Raw genomic sequence first — 14,234 nt, 5'->3', positions numbered from 1 at the left:
TAATTATGCACCTAGTAACATGAACTTACAACAAATTGCCTCTAGATCAGCCACACTTTCTGAGATACTCAGTGCCAGCACTATATCATATGTGAAAGGTGTACTATTATGACCCCTAGTGGAAATTGGCTTCTTCCAGGTCCAGTGATGACATAAGGACATTGGAACATTGTAGTAGTCCATCTGGCCACAGCATAAAAAGCATCATTAGCACAAGCATCCACATTGTCCTGGTTTGCACAATACAACAAGAAACCCCATTGCAATGGATAGCCAGGGCCGCCGGGGTCGGTCTGCATGCACGTGGAGCTGAAACAGCTGCCCACCCATGACCTAGCGTCTCAGTATAGTGCTACAGAAGTAGATGGAACCCCCTACTTGGCTCTTCCTACATGGTACTTCTATTTTTGCTCCCGTGGAGAAGCAGAGAACGCCTCCCACACCAGCCTCAAGCACTGTACACTTAAGGATGAGTTATTCTGTGCCCATGTGCATTCACATGCACTGTAGCACTACTTCACAGGTTGCTGTTTTTTCCAGGCCATAAGAACAGGCTACTTGTAATAAGATGCTGCTCTGAAGCACATGAGCCAGCTAGCAAACTCATCTATGACAATGGCAGACAACTAGAGTGGGCACTGACATGTCCAGGGTGGGATCATGTTAGCTCATCTGCTCTAACAGGAGCCCAAGCCTTCAAGTAACTGGTGAAGTATCAGACTGCCCAGCTGGACAGTCAAACACTTGAAATGTGTTTAGTCTTTTGATTATCCTCCTAGTTCCATTGTCCACTCTTTGTTGATTCTTGCATACATCAGTAGCTGCTTTGGACCCCATGTTGCTCCCAGAACTGAAGAATTTAAATCAGGCATATTCCATTTGATGCAATACCTAACTATTGACCTCTTTAATGGACTCAATGTGCTACTAAAACCTAATACATGAAAGTATTTAGATTTCCTGAAAAGTTGGATCAATTGCAAAATTAAAGGCATGGGGTTTTATAACTGTACCCCAAAAATGGTTATAAGAAGCGCTTAGTGGAACCATGTTTCTACATTTATCACCACACGCTAATGTTCTCTGCTGTCTGCGGTGCCAGTGCACCCATAAGATGATGTGTTGGTACAGTGCCTGGAGAGCGCTCCAGCCGCCAAATTGTATTTTTCTGAAGTGCCGAATATCCCGTCACCACACCTGCCTACCTCTGTAAAATCCATCTGAATGGGCTGTCTTACACAACTATCCCTAAGTAGATGATGGCTTGTTTTATTAATGACCCTTTGTTGAAAGATGGGTATTTTTGTCCAAAATGTTTTAAACACAACCCCCCTGGATATTTATTAAAAAGGAGCATTTGTAATCTCGAGATAGAGAATTTTTGGACAGCTACATTAAAACAAATTGAATTACCAGGCTCCGCGTGAGTTCCAGGTTCCTTATTTTATGTTTTACTTTATCACAAATTCTTCTATAATGCAAACCATTCACTGAGTTCTCCAGGGCACTGTTCAAATGTTTCATATTAAGGAAAACAAAATCACATTACATTATTAAATTCAGTTGGAGGCCCTGTTTCAAACAAACACAAAATAAAACAAAGCATCCAAGAAAGTGAGGAACTGAAGAGAAAATACAAACAATAACACCTTTAGGAGTTCTTTACTCCATCTAAACCTGGTCTCAAATGGAATAGAATTCTAGATTGTTATTTACTGATCTTAACTGCTCAGTTAACCATTTTCACCTTTTTAGGTCTTGTAAACTCCAGCAGAAAGGTATCCGACTACTCATCTTGTAATAATGTCCATTTACTGCTCTCTGTCTCCTAGGGTGAATGAGGAGCTGTTCTCCGCTGAGATTGGCGTGGTGGAAGAACCGTTCCAGATTGCTCTGGTGTATTCAGCATGCAGAGACGAGAAAGAGGAAAGCATTTTGGCTTTAAATTCCCTGCTACTAAGAGACTGCTTCAAGGGTAGGTTCTTTAATCTTAAATAAGTGTACTTGAACCACAGACAGTCGCTAGCCTAATAAGTGAGCACATGTACAGAATTAAACATCAAATCCTCTGTTGGCCAGCATCCTGCAGTATTTCCTGCTTCCCGTTGTTGGAGAAAGATGCTTGCGGGCAGCTCATTTGCCTAGCAGTGGCGGCTCCTCCGTTTGTTTGGAGGAACGTCGCCCTCCCCCCCCACAGCAGAAGAAGCTGCAAACCTTTCACAAGGAATATTGTCCCTTCCTTGTGAAAGGGGCGGGGCCATGGGGTGACGAGAAGTGAGGGGAGTGCATTGTGCTCTCCCCTCACCGTGCATGTATGTTTGGCCGGCCTACATGCGCAGTAGGCTGTCTTGCCCGGCTGGAGAGAGCCTGCAGAGGCTCCCAGTCTGCCTGGGAGTGCCCTAGCTGGGCACTCCCTGCCAATCCTGACGCTGCTCTGAGCAGCATCAGGATTGGCCGCAGGGCACGCTGGGAGCCTATGCCTGCACTGCAGGATGGAAGAGAGGGGCGGTGTGGTGAGAAGCGGCGTAGAGGTAAGTTATTATTATTTTTTTTAAATTAAAATTCCTTTAGCCCTCGGCAACCACCCCCACGTGCCACCCCACCCCGCCCCCTGTAGCCATGGTGAGCCGCGACTGTTGCCTAGTAACGTACCAAGACCTTTCTATCCCTTCTTGCCATTAGCTGGGGATGCTCCTTTGCATGCTACATCTTTGTGTCAATATCTGGTATTTTCTGCATTGAGGCATCTCCTGTGGAAAAGATCTAAAAGGTGAGATCTATCCTGTTTCCTGCCTTTCTATCATTGTAAGTTACAGGTGGGTATAAATAGAACCAGTGGTGCCCTGAAAAAGGGCTGTATGGCCCGAAATGCATTGGAACAGGGTACGGAAAGAAGGAATGAATTAGGAAGACAAATGAATGCTTTATGATGTATTCACAATTGAAAATAAAGGAACTGAAAAAGTTTGAAGAAAGATCATTTTGGTAAAAATGGAATGTAACAAATGAGTGCCAACAGTGTACAGTGCCACAGTGTAGTGCGAAAGGAGGGGGACACAAATCCAGATGCCCAGAGTGCATTATGGAACACTTCAACACATTGAAAAGCCAGTTGAACCTATCAGCGTGCCCACACAAGCTTTAGTTAACTGACTGTTAAACAGATATCATATAAAGTACTAAAACAAAGAGTACCAAACACAAGGTTCACATACAAGTGTCCTAACCTTCTGCACAAGACCTAACCACAAGGCATCCATGGCAATTTATTTATAGGCGTGGCTACTGTTTCTAACCTCAATCGTACCCCTTTAGATATATTAGCTCAGTTGTACTAAGGAGATTATTCTTCATAATTTTCTGACCTCCCAACACCTGTACTGTACATCTGTGGTCCCATGGACCTGTGGGGGACACCTTCTTTTCTGCCTTTAACACTGTACAACATACAACAAACACCAAAGCATCTATTCCTCGCCACATCGTTCAAACAGAATTCCGGTGTCTCAAAGAGAAACCTTTTGTATCATTCCTTTTTCTACAATTCCTGCAACACTTCAGCCTCAATGTCCGTTACCTTGGCAAACAATTTTGGAAATTGATTTTACTCTTCCCTCAACATTATCTCTTCACTTTGACTTATAACTCATCATAAAGCCTAACCGTTAGCCTATCCTGTTCTACTGCTGTGCAACTCTGCCTGCAGCGCTGCCTAGATCTATTTGTCTCTTCAGGGTCTGTGATTTCTTTAAGGCCCAATACATAAGTTGTGACTATCTGTGGCCTCCCTTCTCTACGGCCAGCCTAGGAGAAACTGAAAATCGCATTACCTAACTCAGGGATTCTTCCCTACCTCTTTGGCAAAACACATTTTATTCACGAGTTGACACAAGCCATTCCACTATTATGCAAAACATTAGGGAGATAATCTGTAAGGTTGCTCTGTGCTTGGTTGGTTTGAGTTTTGATTTTTTAACTTGACCCTACAACTTATTTGGCCAGGGCTTATTTGGCATGATCCCCACTTTTAGTTCAATACTGGCCTCTTTTAAGCAGAAGGTTGTATTTGTGAGGATTTCTGGAGATGCCATGCTGCACCTGCACAGAGGGACATCTGACCATTCACAGGACTCTGTAAGTGGTGGTTTTACATAAGGCTCGGAACATGCCAAGAACCCTTGAAGAAGTCCTACTGTCCTAGAGTAGAGGATTAGGCAGGTTCCCTATCCACTGTATAGAGAGACGTACTCTGATCAGGCGGATAAATGGCAAGTTAACTGATGCCTGCATGGATGTCATCTCAATGAAGTGAGCCAGCCAGCAGGCAGATGGTTCTTGGAGACCAATAGGCTAGAACCAAATTGAAGACATTGTCTTTGTAAGAGGGTGAAGAACCGGTTGGAGACATTACTGGTCTATGATGTGGTGTACCCTACTTAAACCTGACCTACTCCCTAGGATTATCTAATATCAAGGCACACAAATTAGACCTTTCCCTCCCAATGAAGGCATGGTGGGTTTCCCCTTTCAGACTAGGCCTTACAGAAGTGTTCTTTTACCTAAGAGACGTCACCATAATTCCAGAACCGTTTGACTCATGTCTATAGCCCTTACTCTTCTGGATATACAGTAGAGGCACAACTGGATTTTGCCTGAGGAAAAATTCTTTGGCATCCTAAATTTTGCTTTGCGATATTAGTGGCAGATTCTCAGCTGCCTGGGTTCAAACCCACTCATTTCCCTCTGCACGTAGGTCAGCTGAGAAAGTAGGGCAAAGAGCAGATATATGATAGCAATAATGATAATAACCTGAGACTTTGTAACATCCTATGTGGCACCCTTTTTCCTTTGATGATGGAGCTGTAAGCCATAGCATAGGAACTGTGGCCTAAAGGTTTCTGAGAACTCACCACCCTTCCACATGAAGATTGGCATGTGAATTGTAGTGCCTTGCCACATAAATACTATAAAACTAATTGGAGATGTATCCTAGCCTCAAAAGGTTCAAGAAGCATCTGATTAATTCTGTTGTTCATTCACTTTAGTCACCGCAAATTTTCTAAATGTAAATAAAAGCCTGCTTCTCATTAAAGATCTATTGCTGACATGAAAAAGTATTTGGACGATCAGTGCCTTGGTACCTATGATTTAGGCTTTAAATGTGGACAGTGGTTAATTTGTGCTGTTGGCTGCAGGTGGGGGGAAGCAGCACCCTTTTTTGGGGACTGTGCCCTTTCTTTCATCACAAAAATTTGACCTAGAGGTAGACAGATGCATGCAGAAAATGGAGAACAAAGGAGGAACCAAAGGATAGAAAAATAGTGTAAAAGGAAGAAATCAGGGATAGAAAAGAACCTGAAAGAGAAATGTAAGGTGGTGTTAGAAAACGGAGAGCATGAGGCAGAATCTAGAGTAGGCAGGCTAAAGATTTGAAGCTCTGGTGGTGGGCCCTGAAAAATAGATTTGTGCCCCACAATAATATGCATATAGGGTTTTTTTTTTAGAAACTTAGAGGGTCATTACGAGTTTGGCAGTCTCATGACCGCCAAACCGGCGGTGGCGGTTGGACCTCCGTAATCCTGGTGGTCCAACCCCCAGATTACGACCCTGGAGGTCGGACCGCCCCCACCGCCAGGATCATAGATCCTGACGGGTTGACAGCAGTTGAAGTTGTGGTCAGCCATAGCAGTGCTGAATTCAGCACCACTGTGCTGATCACGACTTCATTTTCCACCAGCTTTTCCATGATGGGGTCCCCACCATGGAGGGGCTGGCGGAAATGCAGTGCTGTGGGGCCCCCTGCCCAGCACCCTCAGAATGCACACTGTCTGCTGAAGCAGATAGTGTGCATTCTGAGGGTGCTGGGGCACCCTAAGTGTGACGTCATTGACCTTATCTCCCTGAGGAGCCAAGGCCAATGCCCCTGCACAGTTTCCACTGGGCTGACTGGAGGAAACCTCCTGATTCAGAGGTTTCCGCTGGTCAGCCCACCGGAAACCTTGTAATAGGGCCAGGGAGGAGACCTCCAGCTCCCAGGCGGTCTCCTCCCCACAGGTCTGGCGGTCCTACGGTCAGACCGCCAAACTTATAATGAGGCCCTAAATATTGGAATTGGATTACTGTCATATTATACCTCAACTCCTAACCTAACACCATTTTCCAGAATACGTCTACTGCTGATCATGCTACATTTGGAGAGTCACATATACAAGATGTGGTAGTCATCCAATTGAAATACCAGATACAGTTTGAAACCGGAGGTAAACAATAAAATCAACCATGCATACTGCAACTAATCATTGAATACCCCTGGACCGGAGAAAATGCCTCAGGCCTTGGCTTTACCCAGGAAACTCTGTCCCCCTTCAGCGCTCTCTTGTCCCTCCCCCCCCTCACAGCTATACATGTCCAGGGCTCTGAAACTATCTAGATTTATGGTTGTTATTTAGGTGTCGGCACAGGTCGCAGTTATGACCCCTGGGCGCTCCCTTGCGACCCCTGGCATTTTATGTGCGGCTCCTCGCATTTGTTGTGGCCAAACAGCACTGGGAAAACTGAAATCTATTTCTAGCATGCACTGCTTTTTAAACGAGCAGATTGTGGCTGAGATTGTAAACAGTTGTTCAGAAACTGTTACAGTTTGTCCGGTTACAGAACAACCCACTTTTCAGGCCCAGAGTCCCTTCAGTGTAGACATCTGATGCAACACTGGACACATTGTGTCACCTTCACTGAAATCAACCAGGAAGGAACTGGATTTATAGACCTGGCAATGATGAAAAAGAAAAAACTTTATAGACACATTATACAATGTTCTTATAATCTTTGATGGCCTGTGCTTTTATTTAACAGTTAACTGGGGTCAGCTCCTAGGAAGTGTCAGTCTAGCTACATTGGCTTGGCACACCAATGGTTTTCGAGCCACTTTGTTTGAAATTGTACCCCTTTTTTCAACGTTTTCTCAAGTGGGGAGGGGATTCCCCAAGCCCTCCTAGCTGAAGTCTATGAGTATGAATACAGATTGCACTGTTACAACAATTCCTGTGCTTGATCTTTGTGACTTTTAACCAAAGCTGTGTCTTTTCATGTGGTGCTGCGGTTGGCATTGGGGTTAGTAATTGGACATTGGGGACAGTATTTGGGCAGCATAGGTTGGCCATCTGGCAAATGAGGGCTGCCCCTGTGTATGTTATAGCTTCATCCCTGATATGATTGCATCCCTGATGGAATACGTGTAATAACTAAACCAGATTTGTACCTCTTTTGTCATTTTTTGTATTACCCTGGTTTTAATTTTGCTCTTATGGTACTTTTTTTCTTAAAGATTGGTAATGTCGTAACCTATGATATTATGAGGGTGAAACATCATGAGACATCATTTTCTGTAGTGCTACCAGGGGGATATTATGTGATATCACTTCCTTTGATGTCATCACAGGTCAGAGGCCATGTAGTGTCACTTCTGCTACCCCTGGTAATTTGGTAAATTGACGCCCATGCCTAGATTATGTTTCATGCTTCACTAAACTACCTGTAAATAAACAAATAAGGACTCATTGTGGGGGCAAATAGTTATGACACAACAATTCAGAGGGTTCTTCTCTAATTGCACATTGATAATCCTTGTAAACCAAGAGAGGAGCTTCATGTTAGCTATAAAGTGTAAGCAATTCAATTTACCAGCTTCTTCTCTTCTGTCTCTGTATGGATTTGATTATCTTCTATATCAGATGAAGAAGGTGGTGACCTTTCCATGTGCCCCCAGGATTCCTCCTTCTCCTGCACATATGGGGGCTGTATCAGTCGCATGCAGGAGTGCGACTTTCATCCAGATTGTCCATATGGAGAAGACGAAGGCGACATTTGTGGTAAGTATAACATATGGGTTCTGTTCATGACACATTGTTGTCTCCTAGCTGCATTATATAAAATTAGCATTATACACTGATTCACATACAATAATGTTCATGGTAGGAACAGTCGTAAGAGGCACCTGGATCAAAGTCATATAAGGCTTGCCAATGTAGGGAGGGGTTAGAGATTAAAACATATGACTGGCTGCCAAACAGCCATGTTTAATTGTCTAGAGGGCTACAAGTCCAAGGAGTGAACCAGATGAAAATAAAGAGATCGTTATGAAATCATGAAGCTCCCAATTGGGCAGGTGAGAATCAGCTTGTTGCTCCTCTGGGCTTTATTTTTCCTAATCAGGGGCAGGATTCAGTTTTAAGAGCAGCATCAAAGTGGATATTCAGCCTCTTCTACAAAAAACATATGGGCACAATTTATGGAAAAGTTCTCAAATGTATGTATTGTGTCTTTTGTATTGGCAGATCTAATGACACATCAACTGTATAGTTCTGTTTTTGAACCCAGGGTAACATCCACTCAGCTGTTCATCATCCTGAGGTTGCTAAACTGAGTGCCGTTGAGTTCAGTAACAATACAAACATCCTATTTTGCGCTAAGGAACCTATGTGAAAATGAATGCTTAATAAAGGCGGTTGTAATGTTACAAAGCTCCCCATGTCTGTTGGCAGTGATACAGTATATCAGACTTGTGATGATATTTGATTTCAAACAATGACAACTTTAGTCTGAAGTCTGTATTGCAATATGTGCTAATTTCCATTTGAAAGCCTCTACGCCATTTACAAAGTCCATGTTTTGCAATAACCCATTTGCGAATTGCTCTGGATTCCGTTCTTATGATTTTGTTTTTATGAAATTGCATTTTTGCTGCCATCTTCCTGTCATTCCATATGAGACATATTTTATGGTGGATGTTTTCCCAACAATATCAGGTTAGAAATATTGTAGTGCTATAATATAATTGCATTTATATCATGAGATCCCAAATATGGTCACGTGGAATACTAATGGCACAAATATAGTTTTTTAGTGTTTTATTTAATATTGTTGTTAAATATACTATTGTATAAAAAACAGAAGTATGCAACATTGTTTTTTCCAATGGTATTGTGGTACTGTAAATTTCATATTTTTTATTAAAGTGTTTAAATAATTTAGGTGTAGGGTGTTCTTTTGGTAGGGATATTGGGTAGATAGGTTTTTTAAATCCTTTTTTTAGAAGTTGAAATGAAATTTCTTTTGAATTATGCTCTAAATGTATTTCTTTATATTATTTGTATTTGTTTTAGATGTTGTGTAAGTGTGTTTGTGTAACTTTAAAGTTCTTAATTTACTTTTTTTAGTGGCAGGAAGTAGAGTTTGCTTTTTTTAATTCTCCAGACGTATATATTTCACAATATAATATTATTTTCTATACATATTTAGTTAACATTTTTTAATTATTTTTTTAAAGTGTTATTGTTTATGAATCTAATTGTTTACTATGTAATTCATTGACATTTTGTAAGAAATATGTTAGAAATAGTTTATATTATGCATTTAGATTTGGTTCTTTATATCATATTTTGTATTTGTTTAATTTTTATGTTTTTTTAAATTAATGTTATATTTAAATATTTTTTTTATTTTAATAATATTGTTTAATTTTCCCATTACTTCTTTAAAAAACTTGTAAATCAATTTTTTTAGGCAATGTTTACAAATCTTATGTTTTAAAGCAACATAATAAGTAATATTTATAAATGATTTAAAATATTTAAATAATATTGGATACTTTAAATTAAATTGTATAAGTAATTCATTAAGTTGTTAAACATTTATTTATCAATTATTTTACCACATTTTTATTTATTTTGAAATTTGAAATAAAACATACATATTTATTTTTGGCCCATTTCCAATTACATTTACACTGGTTTAAAATATGCTTTTATTTGAGTAGCCATAGTATATGTATACACCCCCATTAAAGTCCTACACTTTCCTCAGTTTTTCTTAGATTGGAGAGAGAATAATAAATCTAATCTCTACAATGCTCAACACTTTTACCAATGTAGCGTAGATTAAAGTGGGAATATTAAATCTATGCCCATGATGTCCAAAATGTTCACCAGTGTAGCTCAGATTGGAGTAGGAATAGTTAGTGTAACCCCTTGAATGCTCAATGCTTTCCCCAGTGTAGCTTAGATTGGATGGGAATAGTAAATCTACCCCATTTAATGTCCACCCTTTTCCCAAATGCAGGTTAGATTGGAATATGAATGGTAAATGCAACAATTCAATATTGAATGCCTTCCTCAACGTGGATTAAATTGGAGTGGGAATAGTAAATCCAACCCCTTCAGTGCCCATTAGTTTCTTCAGTGTAGCTTGGATTGGACGAGGGATAGTAAATGTAAGCCATTCAGTGTGCAACCATTTCCCCCGTGTAGCATAGACAAGAGTGGGTACAGTGAACACACCATCTTTCTAGTGTAAAGCTTTCCCCCTGTAGGTTAGGGTGCAATGTTGTAGTGGTATCAAAAATAATTTTGACACATAGGTTTTTTACGTCATTTTTATTTTTACAGTAGCAGTAATTTTTCTTCATGCACCATTACATTTTAAATGATTAACAGATACTCTTTATTCTCTTTTGCATTTTTATGACAAATAATTTAATATTATAAATATCAGATTTTACCATTTCCCTTTACATATTGGTTCATATACAGTTGTTCAAATTTTTACTTTTTAAACAAAATGTTTTATATATATGTTTTACATCTTTACATATTGTGTAATTTTTATTACATTTTCTTGCAATCCTTTTTTTTAAACATTCAAGCCCATATTTATACTTTTTGACGCACAACTGCGCCAACGCAGTTGTGCGTCAAAAATGTTACCGCCGGCTAACGCCATTCCAAAGCGCCATGCGGGCGCCGTATTTATTGAATGGCGTTAGCCGGCGCTGCGGACTGGTGTGCGTAAAAAAAAATGACTCACACCAGGCTGCGCCGGCGTAGGGGAAAATGGAGCTTGGGCATAAAAAAATGGGGCAAGTCAGGCTGAGGCAAAATTTTGGCCTCAACCCGATTTGCGCCATTTATTTTGACGCCCAACTCCCATTGAAATGACTCCTGTCTTAGCAAAGACAGGAGTCATGCCCCCTTGCCCAATGGCCATGCCCAGGGGACTTATGTCCCCTGGGCATGGTCATTGGGCATAGTGGCATGTAGGGGGGCCCAAATCAGGCCCCCCTATGCCACAAAAAAAAATACCTACCTGCACTTACCTTTCTGTCCCTGGGATGGCTCCCTCCATCCTTGGCTGTCCTCCTGGGGTGGGCAAGGGTGGCAGGGGGTGCCCCTGAGGGCATGGGAGGGCACCTCTGGGCTCCTTCTGAGCCCACAGGTCCCTTAACGCCTGCCCTGACCCAGGCGTTAAAAAACAGGCTGGGTGCCGTTTTTTAAGGCCTGCCCACTCCTGTGCGTCAAAATGACATCACAGTATAAATATGGGGCACAGGCCTTAAAGTCATTTTTTAAACGGGAACGCCTACCTTGCATATAATTAACGCAAGGCAGGTTCCCCCTTCTAAAAAATGGCGCACATGGTGGAACTTTGACGCCCGCTGCGTCGGACGTCAAGGTATAAATACGGGGCAGTGTTTGCACCGAATGTGCGTCAAAAATTTTGCCGCACATTTGGCGCAAACAGAGTATAAATATGGCCCTTATTTTTCACAAAAACATTTCCTAGAAGGTTTACAAACACATGCTAGTTTTTATTTAATACTGAGGGCCTCATTACGAGTCTGACGGTCAATAGATCGCCAGACTCGCAATGGAGGTCGGACTGCCAAACGACCGTCGCCTCCACCGGGAGCAATGTTCCAGACGGGCTGACAGCTGTGCAGGTTGGAATCAGCCAGGGCGGCGCTGAACTCAGCTCTGCCCTTCTGAATACAACCTGGTTTTCCACCAGACTTTTCATTGCGGTTTCACCACCATGAAAAGGCTGGCAGAGAACAGGTGGAGAGGCCACAGAGGGGGTCTCTGCACTGCCGATGCCATGCTGATGGCCAATGGCCCCCTGCCCAGCACCCTCGTAATGTTCACTGTCTGCTGGGCAGACAGTGCACATTACTAGGGTGTTGGTGCCCCCGGCTCGATTATGAGCCGGAGACAATGTGGCTGCCACTTTCCTGCTGGGCTGCTAGGCAGAAACCTTGGTAAGGTTTCCGCCTAGCAGGAAAGTCATGATGGGACCAGCGGGGAGTTGGCCAGTAAGGCAATAAACTCCCCATCGGAAGTTCGGTGGACGGGTCTTCTCATCCGCTGAACTCGTAATCGGTCCCTTAGCCTTGTAAATTAATACAAACCCCGCGACAACGGATCAAAATAATATTGATTTGATCTTGAAAGAACATTACAATCAAGCTTTCCTAAATTGTTTCCAAAAGATAGAAAAAAGGAATCAACTCAAAGGACCGAAAACTTTACATCAAAGATTCTATAAAGAAAATACTTTATTAATATATATATATATATATATATATATATATATATATATATATACGCATTAACAACATAAAGTACATAAACCATAGACATCAGGTTCACATAATAGTTTGTCTTGTTAAAGCTCATCTTCTGTCAGCTGTCAGTTTGTAAAACAATTCAGTGCAAACTACATGCGTGTAATGTTTAGTTTTGTGTGATAAAATTGTTTTTTTTTAATTGTTGGTTGGTAAAATTAAAAATGTATTAGGAGGTAATTTGCAATGGGGGCCGAAATTTCAACTGCCTAGGGACCTCCAAAAGGTTTAATCCGGGACTAAGAGTAGGGTGATTTAGCACTTTACATCATACACATATACAGAGACAATGAATAATACATGTATAGAAAATATTAAATGAAACAAAGGGGACTACAAGGTGTAGGATTCACAGGTCACCCATACTGGTAGGCATTTTTTAAGAGTGCTTGGTCTGGGTAACATAAACTCAGAACGTAACACATTGGTTAGGGCTGACTTTAATAATAACAATTCATTTCTACCAAAAAAAACCATTTTTAGCAAAATTAGGCTAATCAAAGACCAGAAAAAAACACAACTTTCTTACCTGTATTATGCACTTTGCATGCAGCTCTTTGATGGCAGTTCATGGCTCACTCTGTTAGATTATGAACTGCACAGTAACAAAAGTATCTCTGTGACAAAAACAGTATTCCACTGAGCTATGCATAAAAAATACTGGTCTCTGATCTGCATAGTACAGGTTCTTTGCAGCAGGCATATTAACCCTCTTCGCTACCTTAGATGAGTCAAAACTGCCATTAGACAAAATTCCAATCTCTCTCCAGCAGGTACATGAATCATCAAAATCATCTTGGCACTTTTATTGATGCCTGAAAACTGTTGGATATACAAGGAACTCTGCAGTGTTTTTAAAACTGCTGCACTGCCACAAAACTGACCTCCCAATTGCAAAAGCAGGCGCAACCCATTTCAGTATCCTGGGGTAATACTCGGGCCTTCATTACGAGTTTGGGGGGTGGAAAATGTCGCCTGCCAAACTCCTGCGGTCAGTAGACCGCCAGTGCGGTCTCATTCTCGCGATCCCTATTCCGAGTTTCCCACTGGGTCAGCGGGCAGAAATGGAAACAGAGTTTCCACCCGCTGGCTCAGCTTGAAACAGCCCACAACATTGACGCCGGTTTGTAATCGAGCTGGCGGCAATGTTGCGGTGTATCGGGTGCAGCAGCACCTGTCACGCTTTTCGTGCCGGGTTGTCCATGGGGGCCCCTGTACTGCCCATGCCAAGTGCATGGGCAGTGCATGGGCCCCCAGGAGCCCCCTGCACCCCATCTCCACCAGCTTTTACATGGCAGTGCAACCGTCATGTAAAAGCCAGCGGAGAGAGGACTGGTACTCCCCAGGGCAGCTCTGCTTGCAGCACTGCCATGGAAGATTAAGACCGCCGGCCATGCCAGGCCATCAGCCGGCAAAAAAGTGGCAGTGCCAGCAGTCCGACAGTAGCGTGTTCACCAGGGTCATAATGTGGAGGCCGGACAGCCAGACTCGTAATGAGGGCCTCGATGCCTGGTACAGACAGTCTGTCTTTGCAGGATATAAAGAAACCTTTGTTTTAACACAGACTTTATTGCATTTTCATGTACAGACACATGCCGTCATGTGCTCTGTAAACGTATAGTGTATACATCAAGTAGCATCCCCAAATTCACCCCCCTCCTCACCCTTCAACTTATCTCTGTATCGGTTGTAAATATATACCCACATCATAACACTGGGGAATGTATCAATGTGATGGCAGGAGCGTCAGATCCTAGTAACTTATCTGGAATTGGCCACT

The 14,234-nt window shown here is 42.1% G+C and overlaps 1 protein-coding gene across 1 annotated transcript in view; it reads left to right on the top strand.

The window, feature by feature from the left end:
* The window catches only part of LTK (leukocyte receptor tyrosine kinase), a 465,297-nt gene that overhangs the window by 299,406 nt on the left and 151,657 nt on the right, over window positions 1-14,234 (top strand). The window contains exons 5-6 of the mRNA XM_069208757.1: window positions 1,833-1,975; window positions 7,731-7,868. Coding sequence (XP_069064858.1) covers window positions 1,833-1,975; window positions 7,731-7,868 — 281 coding nt within the window. The remainder of the gene's footprint in view (window positions 1-1,832; window positions 1,976-7,730; window positions 7,869-14,234) is intronic.

This window comes from Pleurodeles waltl, chromosome 9, assembly GCF_031143425.1.
Source record: "Pleurodeles waltl isolate 20211129_DDA chromosome 9, aPleWal1.hap1.20221129, whole genome shotgun sequence".
Lineage (NCBI taxonomy): Eukaryota > Metazoa > Chordata > Amphibia > Caudata > Salamandridae > Pleurodeles > Pleurodeles waltl.
The sequence above is the reverse complement of the archived record's forward strand: the minus strand, read 5'-3'. Positions and strand labels throughout refer to the sequence as shown.